Source organism: Bombus vosnesenskii, unplaced genomic scaffold, assembly GCF_011952255.1.
Source record: "Bombus vosnesenskii isolate JDL3184/JDL3185 unplaced genomic scaffold, Bvos_JDL3184-5_v1.1 scf7180000013284, whole genome shotgun sequence".
Taxonomy (NCBI): Eukaryota; Metazoa; Arthropoda; class Insecta; order Hymenoptera; family Apidae; genus Bombus; species Bombus vosnesenskii.
In genome coordinates, this window is record NW_022882937.1 from 615885 (window position 1) to 635147 (window position 19263).

General features: G+C 36.4%; 3 protein-coding genes across 5 annotated transcripts; 2 read left to right on the forward strand and 1 right to left on the reverse strand.

Annotated features, from left to right (window-relative positions):
• The first annotated feature begins 821 nt into the window (after positions 1-821).
• On the forward strand, positions 822-8598 carry LOC117232081. The gene is made up of 4 exons (XM_033491225.1): positions 822-1877; positions 6465-6613; positions 7878-7973; positions 8088-8598. The coding sequence occupies exons 1-4, from the start codon at positions 1810-1812 to the stop codon at positions 8189-8191; spliced, it is 417 nt and encodes a 138-aa protein (XP_033347116.1). The 5' UTR covers positions 822-1809; the 3' UTR covers positions 8192-8598.
• On the reverse strand, positions 1953-5774 carry LOC117232077 (X-ray repair cross-complementing protein 6-like). Of its 2 annotated transcripts, none has more exons than XM_033491220.1 (10): positions 5653-5774; positions 5190-5345; positions 4842-5013; positions 3590-4028; positions 3383-3479; positions 3066-3303; positions 2818-2979; positions 2496-2726; positions 2232-2419; positions 1953-2155 (listed from the first exon to the last, which is right to left on the reverse strand). In XM_033491220.1, the coding sequence occupies exons 2-10, from the start codon at positions 5331-5333 to the stop codon at positions 2045-2047; spliced, it is 1782 nt and encodes a 593-aa protein (XP_033347111.1). In that variant the 5' UTR covers positions 5334-5345; positions 5653-5774; the 3' UTR covers positions 1953-2044. The 2 variants fall into 2 exon arrangements, with proteins under 2 accessions (XP_033347111.1, XP_033347112.1); XM_033491221.1 differs by lacking the exon at positions 5653-5774 and adding an exon at positions 5528-5646.
• A 510-nt stretch (positions 8599-9108) lies between the features above and the next one.
• Positions 9109-19259, forward strand: LOC117232078 (orexin receptor type 1-like). 2 transcript variants are annotated; one of them, XM_033491222.1, is made up of 9 exons: positions 9109-9882; positions 11195-11533; positions 13279-13421; positions 13965-14137; positions 14636-14840; positions 15027-15130; positions 15612-15735; positions 16019-16188; positions 17645-19259. In XM_033491222.1, the coding sequence occupies exons 1-9, from the start codon at positions 9830-9832 to the stop codon at positions 18005-18007; spliced, it is 1674 nt and encodes a 557-aa protein (XP_033347113.1). In that variant the 5' UTR covers positions 9109-9829; the 3' UTR covers positions 18008-19259. The 2 variants fall into 2 exon arrangements, with proteins under 2 accessions (XP_033347113.1, XP_033347114.1); XM_033491223.1 differs by having other exon boundaries at positions 9109-9459.
• Positions 19260-19263: the final 4 nt, after the last annotated feature.

Below are 19263 nucleotides of genomic sequence, written 5' to 3' on the forward strand. Positions count from 1 at the left end.
TTCAAAAGAATAAAAAGATAGGGTTTGGAGATTACGACTTCACAGAAACCGAGAAGAATGAAATCAAGAGAATGATTCTGTTCTACAACAGTATCGATAAAAATAAAGAACCAGACCAGACAGGCTACACACCGCGGGCAAGATGGCAACCAGATGTCTTCGGATACTTCCTGCGTACCCTCAATAGTCTCAAGTACCTTCCATAAATCTTAGGAATTTCCTAGTCGAGGTCCTTCAAACCGAACAAACATCTGTTTCCGAAGCATTTCTAAAGACCATTGTCTACTACGGCTTGACAAGGGAAAGTTAGTTTTTCTAACGTACGATGCAACTTTCCTCCTACTAACCACTTTCTATCGAGGGCGGCCAAGACCCTTCCTAGACCACCAACCTTCATTTAACCAATTAACAACGAAGCCTATTTCCCTCACTCTCTTAGCCAAAGTCGTCACCAACAAATCCGATGGTCCCGTGCACTAGACACACCCATCCTTAGCTTTCCTCCGCCACAGCATCGTCTCCGAACAGCACTGATTTTCCATCCGTCGAACAGTCAACATCCTTTGACCGGGAATACACCCGTAGATCAGTCACTCACTCATCTCGTACATACGCACCAGCGTAACTGTCTTCTTTACAAGTTGTTAGAATAAACGGTGATATATAACTTACTATACTGTGTTACATTCATTTAACCACCTCTGTTATCTTAACCGAAACAGGAGAACGACTATTTCGCGGCGTCGATTAACCGAATCGTAGCGAGAATTTACGCCTCTCGCTGACGCGTTTTCTTAGCGACCGCGTCTCTCCGCGAATGGTCGTAACACGGACATAAAAGCCAATACCAGAAAAGCCAATTAACCTAGACATAATCTGCAGAAGCACACATTTAAACAAGAAGATAAAAACAAGCCCCATTAATCAGACACAAGTTGCGACCTATTGTACAATAATGTTGTACAACCCCTTTCTCCAGTTCAGTGTCATTCTATTATTGTAAGTGCTAAATTTATAGTAAAGTTCGATAAAAGAAAATTAATAGTTAGGTTACGACTCAGTCTTCTTTTCTCTTACAATCCAATTATCAATTTTACGTGACAACTACATGGTTGTAACGTTAATTCACATCAGAGACCAGGCCATACACCGCGGACAGGATGACACCCAGATGTCTCCACATCCTTGGCGCTCAGACTCAAGCATTGCAATACGAGGATTAAATTAATTTCTATTATTTTAAGCTGACCTGTCTAAATATGAATTTTGTGAGATGTCTTGTATCTCAATTACCTTCCTTGTTCATTATTCTTACATTCGCTGTATTCATGGAAAGTAATCGTTAACAAATTTTAAAGTACGACGTAGAAGAACATGTTTAATACGTTAAAAATGAAAATTATCGAACGAAATAGAAAAAAATGTTTGTAAGAATGTGAATAAGTTCATTGTAACTCGCTAATAACTTTGGCAATTCTCAATAAAAAGAAATTACATTGTAAGTAGATTTTTGGTAAATATAATCCAAGATACATGTGGGAAGAAGAATGTGCGGTTATTTGCTAAAAGCTTCAGGAGTGCATAGGGATATGAAATCGTTGGGTGAAAACGCAGGGCTTGTTTTTTCAGCGATCGTCTTTTACTTATTGTAACGTCAAATCCTTCACGACAACTAAACTGCCTTTTGTACTCGCCTAATTATACTCCTAGCAACAGCTCATAGATGGCGAGCGACACTTAATTGCGGTAGTAAGCATATATGTTAAATTGTTCCATTCTTACGCTTCACGAGCGCGAGTTCCAAGTTAAATGGATAACCCCGTATGGTTGGTTTTTATATATAAACTGGGTATATCAAGCGTTCTTCTGGTTCAAAAGTAAGTTATTTTCCTTGAATAAAAAGATCTCTATTTTATGTGAAATATATTATGATTTTATTAATTAAAGCAATCTTTGTAGTAGTTGTTTTAATAAAATTTTATAACGAATATAAATATAATTCATAAATAAATTTTCACATTTTCTCTTGAAAGTTTGTAACATTTCACTCAAAATGTTTTTCAATCCTATTTATCAATTCATCTTTTTTACCAGATAATTTTAATCCCAATGTCTCTAACATATGCTTTAATTGTGGCACAGTAAAAGTTGCTATCTGTTAAGAAGAAAATAAATGTATTACGAATTGTATTTAAATATTATTTAAACTTGATCTGCATCCATTAATGTACCTGTCCTGTTCTCAAATATTCTTGAATTTTATTCTCTGAAAAATCACTTGGTTTCGTTACTTTGCTACTTTTCTTATGTTTTGTCTCTGGTGGATCATCACTTATATCGTCTGTCTTTTTCATAAATACTTTATCATATTCGTCTAATAAATCATTTACCAGTTTATACATCTTGTCAGTGTTTGGAACTAAGATAAAATTTTAAATTATGTTATAAAATGTTGTACAAATTATAATATGTATATTCTTAATAATATGACTTACGTGTATCGTCAGGTAGAGGCTCAGGTTTTTCCAAATCCAAAGCTAGGGCTTCTATAATTTGATGTTGATCTTGTACTTCAGGATTTGAAAACAATTTTGGATTATATTCGATACTTAATTTTTTTATAATTTGTTCTAGTAATTCAACTCCATTTGGAACAATTGGAGGTTTGTTTTCATTATCATCAAATATATATTCTGGGAAATATTCACTAATGTTTTGCACATTTTCTAGAATAATTAAAATTAAATGTCAAATGTTTCTCAAGTACTTTTTCTTTTTCTTTCTTATTTAGATATTAAAATATTTTAAGAGACAAACCTTTAAATGGTATTTTATACAAATAAAATCCCCCACTTTTTACATTTGGTATCATAGTATATAGGCTTGTACCAAAATTTCTTCTGATTGTAACAGCACATATTATCATTAAATTTTTGGCTTCACATTTATTGAGTAACGCACCAAATAGTAATTTGTTATCTAGGATGAAGAATGTAAAATAATTTTAGTAGATATTCAAATATATACAAGTTTTTAAGAAATAGAGAATAGATAATTGAAAGTACCTTTACGATAACTTTTGCCTGGTATGACAAAGTATGGTGTTTCAACATGATATAGAGGATGATAAGAAATGTGTTTTATATAAATTATATCAATGCCTATTTCTCGTGTTGTACATAAGCATCTTACTTCTTCTGGTGTAAAATTTATTCTCTCATCACCAAATGTTTGATATTTTTGAATATCTATATCTAAAATAGGTAACGATGCTTGTTGACTTTCTTCATTCTCTACTTCTTCCTATAATACAAACAATAGAACATTGAAAATTATCAAATCATAATCATATATATCAGTAACAAATTATTATAATACATACTATATCATCATTTTCATCCACTATATGATATGTATGTGAACTCAAAGGAATATTGCTTTCTTTACTTATATTTTCTTCTTTCAAATATGATGTTTTGCTGAAAATAAAGTGGGTTTTTGAATTTGTCGCAACCTTCATTAAAATTTGGATCAATTGAAAGAATGAAACTAGTATAATAACAGAAGTAAATAAAACTTTATTTCTTACACAGAAAGACTGCGAAGGGATACATCTATAACCACATTTTCTCCAAGTCTCAAAGGTAGCTTCGCCATATTTCTAGATGGCAATTTTACTTGTTCCACTATATCTTTCAAAGATATTCTGTTGTAATCATCTGCATCGATTTTTCCAAATTGCATTTCCAAATCTTTGTAGAATAAATCATGATTCCAATTTTCACCCAAACCAACAACTAATAACTGAAGATCTATGTCACTATAACTCGTTGCTTGTACTCTTATTCTATGTTTTTCATTATCATCGCATGGAGGATTATCGCAAGACGTAAAAATAATTACTCTTCTCATTGGCATAGTTACGCGGATAGCAGAGAATGCTTGTGCTGCATGCCAAAGTACATCATATAGTGGATAAGCCGTAGAGGAAGCAATATCCCTATAGTACTTCCACTTGTTTCCTTCATCTACGTATAAGATATAACAAAAGATACAAAAAAATGATTTAAAAAATTTGAGCACCAGAATAGTAAAAACTGTATTCTCATCTATTAACTTTTTCTGTAAAAATTTTGCCTCTTTCCTATCTAATACTACGAAAGATATCTTTCCTCTAAACTTAATATATAGCTTTTACCCTCAGTAACAAAAATTGCTTTGAAATTACTTTAGTTTTTTGTTACTTGTAGTAATATGTAATATATATGTTTATTAAACTTTATAACTAAGAATTGAACTTGATTTACAAATACCTATATTTATAGAAGTATCTTATCTACAGACTTTGAATCATTCACTCTTGCTCTCTCCCATTCATATTCTGACTTACTTTGATTAATAATTATCATACTTATTGCACCCTTTCTTGCTCTCTAAAACTCTCTTTGGTCCGCTTATACTCTGTCACTTTCTCTACTTTCTTTTTACAGTTTCTTGAGCCTTTCTACAATACTTTTATTCTGTCTTCAGCTCACTACATCTTCCAATCTTGTTAAGTGTTGTACCCACACACAGATCACACAGTGTCCCTACCTCTTTTTCCCAGTACCTATCCTAATTTTTCAAATTTCCACATCTTGCTTGTGTTATTAACTTTTGACTTCTACCTCCTTTGCTTAGGAATTTGCTTATTCCTATTCTCCGGATGTATTTATACCTATTATTGTATTTTGATTGTTCTATTTTTGTATATTGCCTTTGTCATTGCACTTTTACTTTCCTTATAGTAAGTATAGTAATTTACTTTACTTATAGTAATATATATGCAGAATATTGATTACCTATTTTCATTACTTCTTTCATGCTCTCTATTGAAGGTAGACCTAATTTCTGAAGAGTCAATATATGTTTGGTTTCAGGATCCTTGTCCCATATTTCAGTTCCAAACAAAACTAAACCTATCCAATCTTGTCTGTCCCATACCAATTTTTGCTTGAGAATCTCTTTGTATTGCTGAATTAAAAAAGACATAACAAAATAAATTAATGTTCAAATTGTTATTTGAATATATGAATCATAACTTAATATTAACTATATTGTATAACATTTCTTAAAAACAACATATATTCAAACACTATAATAGAAATTAAAAGTATTAATATAATACATTATCATAAAACATGTAATACCTTAATACATTGTAAAAAATATGGATTATCTGGATCATTTTTAAACATTGAAAGTGTCGCATCAATCACAAAAAGTGTACCATCTCTAACACCATAGAGGTCTTCAAGATCATTTTCTATGTCATCATCACTGCACGATTCCATTGTTAATTACTCCTAAAATTATTATTATACGATAACACTCCTAATTACTCCAAAAATCTTCATTGTACTATGCTACTGTTAATTACTCCAAAAATCTTTATTGTACAATGCTATTCTTAATTACTCCAAAAATCTTTATTGTACAATACCATTCTTAATTACTCTTAAAATCAATGAAAGCAAAGGATACTTCCTATTTGTGAGTAATTTAAGCAGTAATTGAAATGTGAAGTATATTTGATTTGAAGTAAATATTTAAGAACTCAGAATTTTTCACACTGATTGTAACATGCAATGAAGAATCTTAGTGAAAATTCACCTTTAACTCTATATTTGCTTCTATCGATACGGGAGATTCCTTCTGAGAATTACCATATTATCGTTTTAGTGTCACATGCAACGTTATCGTTTTAAGATAGTACTGTTTGAATTAAAATCTACAAACAGTCACTGTTAAAATCAAAGTTTTGTATGAAATAAAAAATAAAATATAGAATACGATAAAGTAAGTAAAAGTTCTTTTTTTTCCTCACGGTATAGGAGTTCAAGCAAAAACCAGCTCGCGTGCAAGTCGGATGTTTCTTATACAGGGTGGTTGGTAACTGGTAGTACAAGCGGAAAGGGGGTGATTCTACGCGAAAAAAGAAGTCGAAAATATAGAATAGAAAGTTTTCGTTTGAGGCTTTGTTTTCGAGAAAATCGACTTTGAATTTTCGCTCGGTACGCGTGCACTTTATCACGTCTTGTTATAACGGATCTCACTGTAGATCGTTGTCTCGATGGAAAAATTAAAAAAAAAAAAAAATTTTTTTTAATTTTTATTCTATATTTTCGACTTCTTTTTTTGCGTAGAATTACCCCTTTTCCGCTTGTACCACCAGTTACCAACCACCCTGTATAAACGTTTAATTCATAAGAATATAAACGTTTTGGATATTTATCGTCTAAGTTAGACGATAAACTAGAGGCATTTATACTGGACACGATGAAAATTGTCGAGGAATCAAATCGCGTTAACGTATTCGAGATAAATCTCTAACACGAACGATGCAGCTGCCGAAATGCGAATGCAAAGCAATATACATAGATATACATAGTAAAGTTTTATCGAGCAATATTTCCTTTTTATAGAATTGGACTCAGACTGCCAGTGTTTCGTGGGATAATATATTTCGTCATGGATACTTCTGTCAATACGCAAATTCTAATATTCGTTTGCATTTTGTTTCTTATTGGGGAAAGGTTTCGTCATATCTGTAATATGGTGCCATTTTCTAAAGGTAATTTTATTTTTCTCATTTCTTTCTTAAACATGCAATGTTAAACTTTAGTCGTTTATTTATTTGCGAGTGTTTTATATATCAGCTGCAGTCGATCCGTTTGCTTTAATCTATTTTCCCTCGTTCGTGGTGTGTGGCTAAGAATCTTGGCACTCTACGAAATCCATATTTTATTATGTTTTATACGGGATATTTTGATTATCATCATCGACGTTTGTTTTTTTTTCGAATCTGCACGCTTGCTCTTCCGTACAGATCTTGCTGCAGGCAGCAATATCTAGGACACATGTTCGCTATGAAATCGAAGATTTCGCTGGTAGATACGCAATTCCAATCATTGTCCTAATAACAGGAAAGATTCAGATCTCTATCGACAAGTCAATACTGTCTCGAGCGACATGAATGATTTGTTTACACAAATTTTGATCGTACCCCTTCTTTATGTTCGAGGAAAGAGGGGATCGAATAATTATTTTCATTCATTTTTTCCGCTGTTAGCAGATGACAAGTTAATAGTAACCGACCGATCGATCGATCGAACAGTTCGACCTTCGACAAATATGGTGGCTTCATTGCTCTCTCGTGAATGCGACCGAAATGTTAAATTCTGTATATGCGATTCAATTATTGCTTTGGATCATGGCTATGTCTTTCAACTTGTTATCAAGGATTTATTCATTGAAAGTGCACAAATTATCGGTTTACTGGAAGATCAGGGAATTAATGCTAGTGACTGATTGCGCGTGGAAGCTTATATTGATTATCACTATGTGTCATATGACAGCGAATCCGGTACATTCTCGTGAGAAGTAAAGTTTTGTCGAGATATATGTACACCTATATAACTGGCTATTTGTTTAGGCGAATCGTGTCAGTCAGCTTATTTTCTCTCCGTACTCTTCCGTTTCTATGAAACGCGTGTTTCTGCAGGTAAGCTGAATTCTAGCGAAATCGTTTGAATATTTCAACTCAAAGCAGAAACGCTGTATTCTCTTCGAGCAACTATAACAAACGAGAGTTGCAGACATTTTTAGTCCAATAACATAGCAACACAACCTCGCGACCTTTCTTCATTCTTGTAGTTTTTATCCAGCCCTATAGCATCTCTTTCTTCTCTCGAATAATTAATTACATCAAATTAATAGCGCGCTTCTACTTTGTTGTCACAGGTTATACGCTCTTAACGAGGCGATACTCATCTTCCGTTCATTTTATCTACTTTTGGTGCCTTATATTGATTTTTCTAACGTGCGTATAATTACAGGAAAGCGCCGAGGCAGCGGCGCATTTCCAATAGCGGAAAGTTCGTATTGTAGCTATTGCTGGCATTATAAGTGTCGATCTTCCTCTTTTACTTTCGGTAAGTTTTGGCGAACAGACTTGCAGTTCGTGGATTAATACATGTAAATTGCCTTGAAAGAGAGCGGAGCAGTGGGAGTACTTCAGCGAATGATTTCGATTTCCATTCTTACAGATATTCTCAGGAGTGACGATCTATTTCAACATCCTTACCCGAAATGTGCCGCGGATGTCTCTACGATACTCTTATCGCCCGTCAAAGAAGCGAGAGAAGCATAAAATACATGCATGTAGCATAAATAAAATGGTGGTAGAAAAACAAGCATGAAATAGGGAACATAAGAAAGGAACATTAATTTCGTGCGCTATCTATCTATTGATCTCAAATGACACTAAATGTCAATAGAGGCGATCGGTTTGCCGTAACAGAATACACGTGAAATTTGCCTCATCTTTTGTGAGTAAATTCACTGGTTGCTTAACAATGTCGAAACAAGCCTCCCATCGATATATTCGACGTTGAGTCAACCGTTCGATCGTTCAATAGTTCAATAGTTCGTATCCTTCTTCCATGGAGGTTAGGGATCAGTGGCTAAAGATGAAAAGTGTATCAGATGCAAATTTTAAACGATTTGTGATAATTTGTAACCTGTTGAGGGTCATCGTATCATTTTAATAAATTAATTCTGTCATTTATAAGAATAAAAAACGGCTGAGTTTTATAAATTCTATAACAGATAGATAAAAATAATATCTCCTTTTATTACCGCATAGATCAAATAAAAAAGATGTTCTAGGTTAGCATCGTCGTTCTTAAAAATACCTTTTGGCTTTAACTTGACAATAATTTTATCATAACTATCTCTTCTTAAACAGAGTTTAAGAGATAAATTTATTCGTTCGAGGTGAAACTCTGTACAACTCGGTCAAAGGAAGACCAACTCGTTTATCGCGACGGCAAGTTAAATTTTCCATTCGATTGATAGAACACGATAAATGACAATTTGGAAGTTGACTGGAAATGAGTAAAAAATGGATAGAAAATAATTCAACGATACTTTTTGCAGTATGGGATAAAGTCTCTACCGAAACCCTATATTTGTCTCGAAACGAACGTACTCGAATAAATGGTATGTAAAAAAAGTTAGAAAAAGAATAATTGTTCGGGGAACGGAAGTAACGGAGGAAGAAACTTTTGCAACGCTTTTTAACAGCCTTCCTCGATGGACGATAACGTCACCACACGATAACGACGAAACTCGTCTGTCAAGTGTTATGGATTGAGGGATCAAGTCGGATCGACATTTTTTCAGATCCCATAGGTGGAGAATAACAAGGTACACAGGAAGCAGAGGATACGAAGAGGATGAGAGAAGATGAACGTAACGCAGGCGCGTTTAAAGGAACTCGTGCGCGAGTGGTGTTCACGTCTGTAACGCTTTCAAGAACTCCGGCGGGAGCTGCGATTCTTCCTTTCAGTTTACCGTGGTCCCGCTTCCGAAACTTATGTCGTGTATTATTCTCGCCGGGTAGAAGGTAGTTCGATCGTAAGTTTCGATTGTGCGCTTCGTCGAAAATAGATACGGAACGATAAAACCGACGTATAAACGAGTTAAGAGTTAACCGAGGAAGGAATTCGGAACATAAGGGTTAAGAATAGTGGAGATAAAAAGTTTACGGCCCGCTAATGGTTGTGGTTTAATCTTCTCGCCCATTAATTATAATGGATGGTAAAAACAATTGATAGAATTCGCGGAATATCGTTGATTAGAAAATGTTAAAAAGGATAGTCTATCTGATACGTATAAGCAAGTGACTCTGCAAAGCTGCATTTACTTGCATTTGAAAAAGTAAATATTTAAAGCGAACATGGTGGAATTTTGTAAAGTATACGTGTAATTTAAACAGATACACTCAATGTCTCGCTCAATGCAAACCTTTTGCCGGTTTAAGTGGACGTCTCGTAACGTGTAAGAATTATTCATACGTATACTTCTTTCGGTAAATACTCGCGCCATGGCTATTTGTACAAACGACGAGATTTATAAATATCCGAATGCAGTTATTTAACTTGTTTTATTTCGGGAAAATTTAGTGCAATTTTCAATCTTTAGCACGCTTCGTGTCGCGTTTTGTATATAAATTAGTCGATACGGGTTTTATCACATGCACAAAAATACCACCCTCGATCATCGCATCCCGCTTTTCATTTGCATATATAACATTCAGAAATATTTATAAAATACAGCCATTCTGTATCGCGATTACTTCCCTGAAATTTATTTACCCTTATCCTCACGTCGTCGTTAGTTGAATTACGAATACGAAATTGCTCGTATATCTCAGACGCGTATAGGTATATATTACACAGGATATATTTATAGAAAAACGTGCGATCACTATACAGGGCAATCCTGTTAATGACAGCTTGATTCCTACGAAAAAAAAGGAAGACTCAATGGAAATGAGAAAACAAAGAGCTACATTTCACGCACTTATTCTCAACTTGGAATTCATCCTACGATCAAATTATTCGGCTATGTATAGTCCATTCTCTCGAATCTAGACTTCGCGAGGAGAATAAATTGACCAGAAGCTATTTGATAATTGAGAACGTTGACAGCCTCGTTGTATTTTCACAGTTAGATAGATAACGAAATTGATGTTAACAATCCTCTCATACCATTATGTGATTGATCGACAGGTATACTTTTGAGAAAAATGGCAAAGATAATGATACGTTGGTTCGTGCCGCGTTCACTCGCGCACCCTGTCTTCTCGTCGTAAATTGTCAGCATAAACGTACTTAAATTAACTTTTTAAATATCCGTGAAATCTCGCATGCGTCTCCCGCGATTGTTCTACATGCGACAGACGGATCGATCCTTTTCGACTTGCCGCGAAATATATCCCCGACGTAGAAGTTTCGATTCTAAATTCGTCAAAATACACAAGTATCACCGAAACGCATTGCTCTGACGAAGCAAGAATCGATGGATCGAATAAGCGATCAAACGGAATAACGAAATAACAGAAACGAGGGCAGGGGATGAGCTATAGTCGCAGGCGGTTCTCGTACAACAAATTTCCTCGTTAATTATTTGTGTAACAGATACAGTTCCCCTTGTAATCGCGTAATTCAGATTACGCGATCGAGATCTAGCCGTAACACGAACATATGCCGAGTTGAAACAGATCCTCAAATTATAATTACACGATTGATCGTGACAGTTTTGTCTGTCCGAGGTAAATGGTTGTTGATATTCTCTATGCCCATTGAAGCCAGAAATCACTTTCGCTCGCGTTCCATTGCACGCACAAGATCATACGAGAGAGCTTGATATTGGATTATAAAAACGAGGAAATCATGTCGACGAATGTATACAACGACTCGAGGATATCTTCACCAGAGTTTAATAGCTCGTACAATGGGACGATGGTGTCTTCGAACGAAAGCTTCGGAATGGACATCACCGGGGATATACTTTGGTACTTTTACGACAAGTTTCACAGCGAAACTAATTACTTGTTGATCATCCTCTATATTCCTGTGATGGCACTCGCAATAACGGCCAACGTTCTCGTGATTGCGGTCGTTTTCAAATACCACTACATGCGTAGGTACGTATATATGGTTTTTTATTCGTAAAAGATTTGTTTGCTTTACATTCGATCAGAAACATTTATTTAATCGTTTATTTCCTTGTTAGCTTGGTTCAACATTAATTGTTTATGTATAGACATTGCAAACAGTATATTTAGAACAAATTCAAACTGGATACAAATTAAGCGCCGTGCAATTCAAAACCCCTTTGAGAAAAGTGTGTGTTACAGTGAGTAACTCCGAAGTAATTTAAACTTTGCCAGGATCATTGTGAAACGCTATCGAAGTCGAACGAAGGAAGATTTGACTAAATTAAGCAACGACGACTCGATCGAAATAGCCTGAAATAATAGACTGTTGATTAGAGAGGTTGCTACCTCGTCACCTTGTCGATCTACAATTAGGATATTGCTTTCGAGACAACAGGGTCAACTTTGATCGAGTTAATTATAATTTCGGCCGAGGCTCGTTATAGGGTCAAGCAAATTAGTCTTTAAACACAAAGGTAGATGCAACGTGCTGTTATTTTTTTTAATCTTTCGACAGCTATTGAATTACCTCTAAAAGTAAGAGAAGTTCCCAGAAGAAACGTTAGATCGTCATTCTCCATTATTTAATATAAACACATCTTCTTGACCCAGTTCCTCTGAAAGGAACAAGACGCGAACGTCTTCAAGAGGGAAGCTAAGTCTACATTGACATCCAATTGTTCGCAGAGACGTGTCTCAACCAATAGCTATCTGTCTTTCTGCGGATTTTTCACGAAAGACAGGTAGCGATTAGCTGCGACGTCTTTATACGTCTGTGCACAATTGTGTACAATTAATTAAATAATACACAGATTATTCATAAACTACGGATGTATGATCGAAGATGCAGATCGGACACGTAATGAATACCAATAGCGTGTAGATGCGTCGTGAGAATGTAAACAGGTAATATGCATGCATCGCGTTGACAAACAATTGAATGTAAATTGAATTCTCTAATAGATATATGTCAACTCCGATATGAAAGGGTTACGTGTTACGGGATGTTGCGGTTTGCGAACGATGAATTAATAAAATATTTCGCTGGACACGGGGTTTTGGCAAGTATATCGAATCGAGAGTTCGTCTGCATCGCGTTAATAGTCGCGATAGCCGGTAGAATGTACCTTGAACATTCTTGAGCGCGTAGACGAAGAAACACGTAGGCATGTGTGCTTACTTCCGACAGCGGCCAAGCGTCGTGCAAATAAGCAATCGTTTCGCACTCACGATGCGTGAACGAACGTCATGGATATCTCGGTTTATTTGTGAAACAAAAATTATTGCTCTCTCTCTTCGTTATCAAAAGGAGGGATTAGGTTGCCGGTGAACGTGGATACGAATTTTGATATTAACCAATAATGCTTACGTCTTTCAAGGATAACAATAAGCGAAGGGTACACGTTACTAGAAACTCTCCAGGTGGTCGGACGTTCGGTATGCGAGCAGTTACGTTGAGAATTATTTATTTTTTGCTCGAGATTCGTCATAGATCGCGATGACGAGTAGACGAAGAATGGCGGTAAGCCAGTGTTCCGTAGAATTCGAAAAGCTTATTGTGTTTACGGAAAACTCGAAAGTTAATGAAAGTGATTCGTACGTTTCATTGAACCATCGAGTTTTATAATGGTCTTAAGATTGACAATGTCAATTTCGCTTATATGGCGTTCAACCAATGATGGATTTTAGATGGACAAGATTTAACATTCAGAACATTTTTTCTTTATTTTCAGCGTGACTAATTATTTCGTGGTCAACTTGTCAGTGGCTGACCTTTTGGTGACTACTATTTGCATGCCTGTGGCTGTCAGTCAAGCAATCTCTATAGTATGGATCCACGGCGAAATAATGTGCAAACTTTCCTCTTACCTTCAGGGTAATTTCAACGACCTGTCTATACTACGATCGCGTTTTGCTTTACATATTTTAATTCGAATCTCGCTATCGTCACTCGCTTAAATCAACGAAATGTTTTTCCACGAACATCATATGGTGTGATATTTTTGGAGATATACTTTGTTCCAACTTGTTTTCTCGCAATAATGCAAGATTGCACAAAAAGGTGCAAACCAAGCCTGAAAAGATACTATAGCCACAAATTGTCGCGATAGAACGCATCTCCCTAAGCATACTTCGGCCTACACTGGTTCATACGTAAAAGATTTTATGGTTTGTGCGCGTGTTAGTGCAATGCATACGTATATTCACATTTGCTGGGGTCCAATGTTTTCTCGAGCGATATGCCACCCCTTGGTGGATACAGTTTTAATTTCTCTCTCTATCCGTCGCGACCTTCTCGCCCACGTTCAACCGAGATTCTGTCCGACCGAACAAAGACTAAGTGTCTTATTAGAAGCGACCGAGTCTATTGCGGTCGCCGATGGTGATTGAAAACGATGATGACGACTCTATCTCGTAGGTGTTGCAGTCGCTGCTTCGGTTTTTACCATCAGCGCGATGAGCATCGACAGGTACTTGGCGATAAGGAGTCCTATGGCATTTCGACGAGTGTTTAATCGAAGAAGCACGGTTCTCGTAATCGTGGCTCTTTGGTTGGTCGCTCTAATCATCTTTGCTCCTGTTCTCAGAGCGGTTAGTATTACATCTAACAATAATCTAATATCCGATAAGAATTACTCGTAAATATTCCAACGATAAAAAATGGCTCGGAAAATTTTGTATTTATTTGCTAAAACTGTGAATATTAATTTTTACTATGGTTATTGAAATTAAGTGAACTAATAACTGCTCTCAGGTATTTCTATTGCCAATGTTTGTCATCTCTTGTTATTCTATGAACAAATTATATTTTACGATCTTACTTCGAAAGAACGATTTTTCGATCGAATCCAACAGCCGTTCATTTTCTTCTTTGAACACAGTTGTTTCTGATTACTACCTTTGCAGAGATTATTTCCAAGAATCGACTAAGAATAAGCTACGCTTTGCGTATTAAAAAAGGTTCTCGGCAAAAAACTGAAAGAAGTTCTTCCGGAGCAAAAGGAGCTTCGGTGTGAATAAATCTTATCCAGAAGATTTCCGTTTCCAAAAACAGTTTAACAGATGAATGGTGCCCGATCTTCTTTCCAGATGACCCTCCACAGTCCGAGTATGGAACTTAGTAACATATCTTTCCACGGATCCTGGACAATGACGAGGAATTTTTCACAGAATACCTCTCGTGTCTCTCATCTACCACCTGTTTTCTACATTTGTTCCGAAGATTTTAAGCCTCTGGGCATTCAGGCGCCTCTTTTCGGTGCTGTGTGCTTTGTGCTGGTTTATGCGATTCCAGGTAAGACCACATGATTAATAACGAACTTAGCCTGAACATACATTTCCATCCCATTCCCCTTTCCACTTAGAAAGGGAAAGACAAAATGGTCTTATTATCGCTCTGAAAAGGCAGCAATCACTTTGCCCACGCTTACTTTCTTCAACCTTTATGGTTTTCCTTTGTTTGGTTGTTTTTATTCCTCAGGTTTCGTCGTAATACTATCTTACTCCATGATGGGTCGAACACTGTGCGCCCGAAAACCACCTTTCGACTGTGATAGCGTCGAAGGAAGCGCCAGTTCGCAACAGGTTAGTTCGAAAATCTCGTAGGCGATAATACCTAATTTTATGACCATGAATTTGTCGTTTAGGAGCAAATCATCTAACGACACACAGAAGCGGCATTATAGCAACGCTGACACAGACTTTGCACGCACTTAATTCGATTATATCCGGTCGATCGATAATATGGCACTCTCGTATCTAACTTTGCTTCGTTAAAAAGCCCATTCGTTGGTAATCTAATATAGAGATAACCAGAATTTGACGAAATTTTCGACTCGAGATTATAATATTCCATTATAGTTAGTTTTATCACTATGCATATGATTTTCACGCATCTAAATTTCTCATTCTGACGCTATAAAATTTCATTTCCACTTTGTTTGGTCTGTCGAAACGGTTGTCTGTACCACCTTTGTACTCTTCTCGTCGATGATTAGATGATGAATCGATGTTGATCTAAATCTAGCCGCGTTTACGACCGAGTACAACTGCATTCTGTTCGCAGAGTTTCAGGCTGGTACGTGAGAGAAGGCGAATTGCTTGGATATTGCTTCTTTTGGCGGTGTTCTTTGCTCTGTGTTGGTTACCATATAACGTCTTAATGCTACTGATAGATCTGGGCGCAGTTGGTGAGTGATCGTTCATTGATGAAAGCTCAGCAATCGTCATACACCTTTAAATTGAATAGTCTAGCATTACCGAAACGTATAAAACGTCCACGAGCTTGTCAATAATACGATACTATCACTCGTGTCTCTTTTAACGATGGGAGAAATAATAGATAACAGTCGACCGTTGCTAACTTTAATGAGCTTCCAGCTTTCTATCCAATTACTCGTTACTTTCTCACTCATTCCCAATAACCGCCAAACTTTGACGACATGTATCTAAAGCCTCGAAATTGTTCCATAGGGGGAAAGACAGCGAGAGATGCTCTTTCCTATTGCCTGTTTCTGGGACACGCGAATAGCGCATTGAATCCTGTCGTATACTGTGTTATGACTCGTAATTTTCGACGGAGTATATCAGAGATTCTTTGCTGTGGAACCCATGGGTTCACTCGTCGGAAACTCCGTCACAGGGTAAGTATCAGTAGTGTTCGCCTTTGTGTCGAATATCTACGGGTTTAACAATTTAAAGAAGCCCTTTTGATATCGTCGACACGGAAGTGGCAAGAGAATTTTTCCAATATACCAAAGCGATTCTCTTTGCCTGCTTTATCCTTTCCTTTGTCTTATCCCTTACACGATCGCAAAATCAACTTTGTTCTTTCAAGAGAAAAATTCATTCAACCATATTGATCATTTTAAGTTTAAAGGACGCCACTTACAGGAGGATATATAATTCGATATTATTTGTAACAATCTATAACGCGGACCTATGGTTGATAGTCCGGGGAAATTAAAAATCAAAATCATTTTCGAGTGCGTTTTTTCTTATGTCGTATTCTTAGCCTTTTACCGTACAGTTGCAGCAATAAAAACGCGTGCGGATTTGATACTGAATCGTCGCAAAATTTATTCGCAGATTGACGATCCCAAAAGTCCTTTGATATTTTATGACACAGGCTACAATTATAATTCGTCGCACGATGTAAGCGTAAAAAGATTCGCAATAGGATACAGCGAACCTATTACTGTTGTCGTAGTAGTCTTTGAAAGATAAATGGAATTCTCTTTTTTCTCTATCTGCGATTGGAATTTATAAATACAAAGCAACGTGAGTAGCAATTTTCGAAGGCGCGTGGGACCGTGATTATCCCAATTTCACCAAACTCCAATATGAATTCTTTACGTAAGCCCGCGAGATTATAGTTGACGCGTGACATATCCTACATAAGCATTTATCCACGCTATTTATGAGAATCGAATTGGCCGGCTTCCATGCAAGGAACGCTAGTGAAGTCGTATTCTTTATTAAGAAAACAAACATCAATCCGATATACATAGTTCGATATCGGAAACTCTGACTAAATCGCATAATATTATTGTTTTCTATATAGTTATTGCAGAGATGAATATTTCACTAATAATATATCTGTTTTAAAAAACACTAGATAATACTTATACGAAATTAGATTTCGATTTTATTCGTGTTTGCTATATCGGATTACTGTCGTAGGTTCGCAGAGAGTTTGATACTAACTCTGCAGGCAACCGCGTAATGTCCATAACAGAGTTGTTTGAGTGAATTTTCTAACTTTCTATTATACAGGATACAAGCTCATAAACGCAATATTTCGCCAACAATATCTCGTTGCATAACACATATCTTTGATATAATTCCTGTTTATTATCAGAATTCTCGAATTTTATTTCTATGGTTGATCCACGAAAAGACGTTTAATATTTTTCAATATAAATATCATCTCATTTTATCCATGACAAATCCCTCAGAATCTCTGTGCTGGTATCATAGAATATCGATGAAAAAGTTCGCGACGCGCAAACAAAAGGATAGTCTAAAGGTGGAAGCAATAATAACTGTAAGAGATGTTTGACGTCCTATACCTCCAGTGGTTCTGACGTCCTGTTTCAGAGTGCTCAAGGAACCGCCGTGATCGATGACATGTGTGCAGGGTGTAGTGCTAGTAGCACGATAAGACGCGGATTGCTTCGCAAGCGGAGGATGTTACCTGGATGCAGATGTGGGCTACCGATTAACGGCCATCACGCAGTTTTGGCCCTCCGACGAACGGCCACAACTAGCAGCGGATACGACAGCTACCTTAGCAGACACAGTCCTCATCGACGTTGTTACATGTTACGGAGTCTTCGGGGAAGGTCGCAAATGGGGATGGAACAAGTCCAGGTAAACAAAACTCAAGAGACCTGCTACAAGAAGAACGAAGCCAGTCAACCTCAGATAAATATATTCATCACCACGGACGAACAACATTGAACATAGAAATAAATGATTTCATTTTAAGGACCGATTAGTATTGATTAATTTCTTATAGACGTGTAGAATTTCGGTGTCGTTACGTAAAAATATTTGATGTGCATACATGAAGATGGACAGAAGAGATGCGGTGTCAATTACGATATCTCTCTATAGAATATTCCCTGATCGATTTAGTGATTTTCCGACTCGAGTTCATTGTAGCTTTCATTAACGACCAATATTTATATTGTTGATACGAAGTAAGATAAAGCGGTCAATGATCTTTAATATCTTTTCACGGGGTGATAAGATTAAAGGCTTAGGGCACAAAAGTGACTTAAGGTTTGATTTCCTAAAACGAAAACTTTTCTACCACGATCTGCATTCCATCTACCGGGCATTGCGACAAATAATAAACGAGAAAAGAGTACATACAGTAGTTAACGGGGAACCAAGCAAAAGGGTAAGTTCGTTAATTGAGACTGAGTGGAGGAGACAAATAGGGCTGGGCTCTCGAGGGAAAATGTTGAAACAGTGACAAGTAATCGTATTTTCCGCGTAATTTATTGCTTGTCGTTCACACTCGTTCAACTTTGACTGAAACAATCTTCTGTAGGAAGGATGGTAAAAAGGTTATGCATAACAGGGCCGCAACTATAACGAGAGTGAATGAACATAAACGGTTTGCAAATATTTGTGTACGTTGAGCAAACACGTTCGTTATATGGGCTGACGTTGACGTTATTATCCGGCTCAATTAAATTCGAGTTGAATTGACCTCTTTAAAAATAGGCACGAAAATATGACACTGTTTAAAGATGAAAGCCAATGGCTCGTGAGATATCTGTAAGAATTTTTGGAATTTTTTCCGATAAGAAATCTCGAAATTGAACGAATTATATTTCGGTTAGGTTAGATTGTCTATTGATCTAGGTTAGATTCTATTGGGGCATCAAATTCTGGGTAACCTTCTGTAATTTATTCCGATTTAATATGTGTATTCCACAGATGTAATTTCGACGCATTTCGTTCAAACATTTCGAGGGATTAAATAAGGGATGACATAAATAGTCGAGACAAGGAATTTCTCTCCTACTCACGGAAATTCTCGAAGTGTTGGACGTGAGGTTTGATCGAATAAAGATAGGGATGTTGATGTGATAAAGGGTGCGTGTGTGTACGTATATGTTGATGCTTACGGTATGAATATCCGCCCACGTTTTGTAATAAATCATGTATAATATACTTGAAAACAATATTTTGAAATTTCTTGT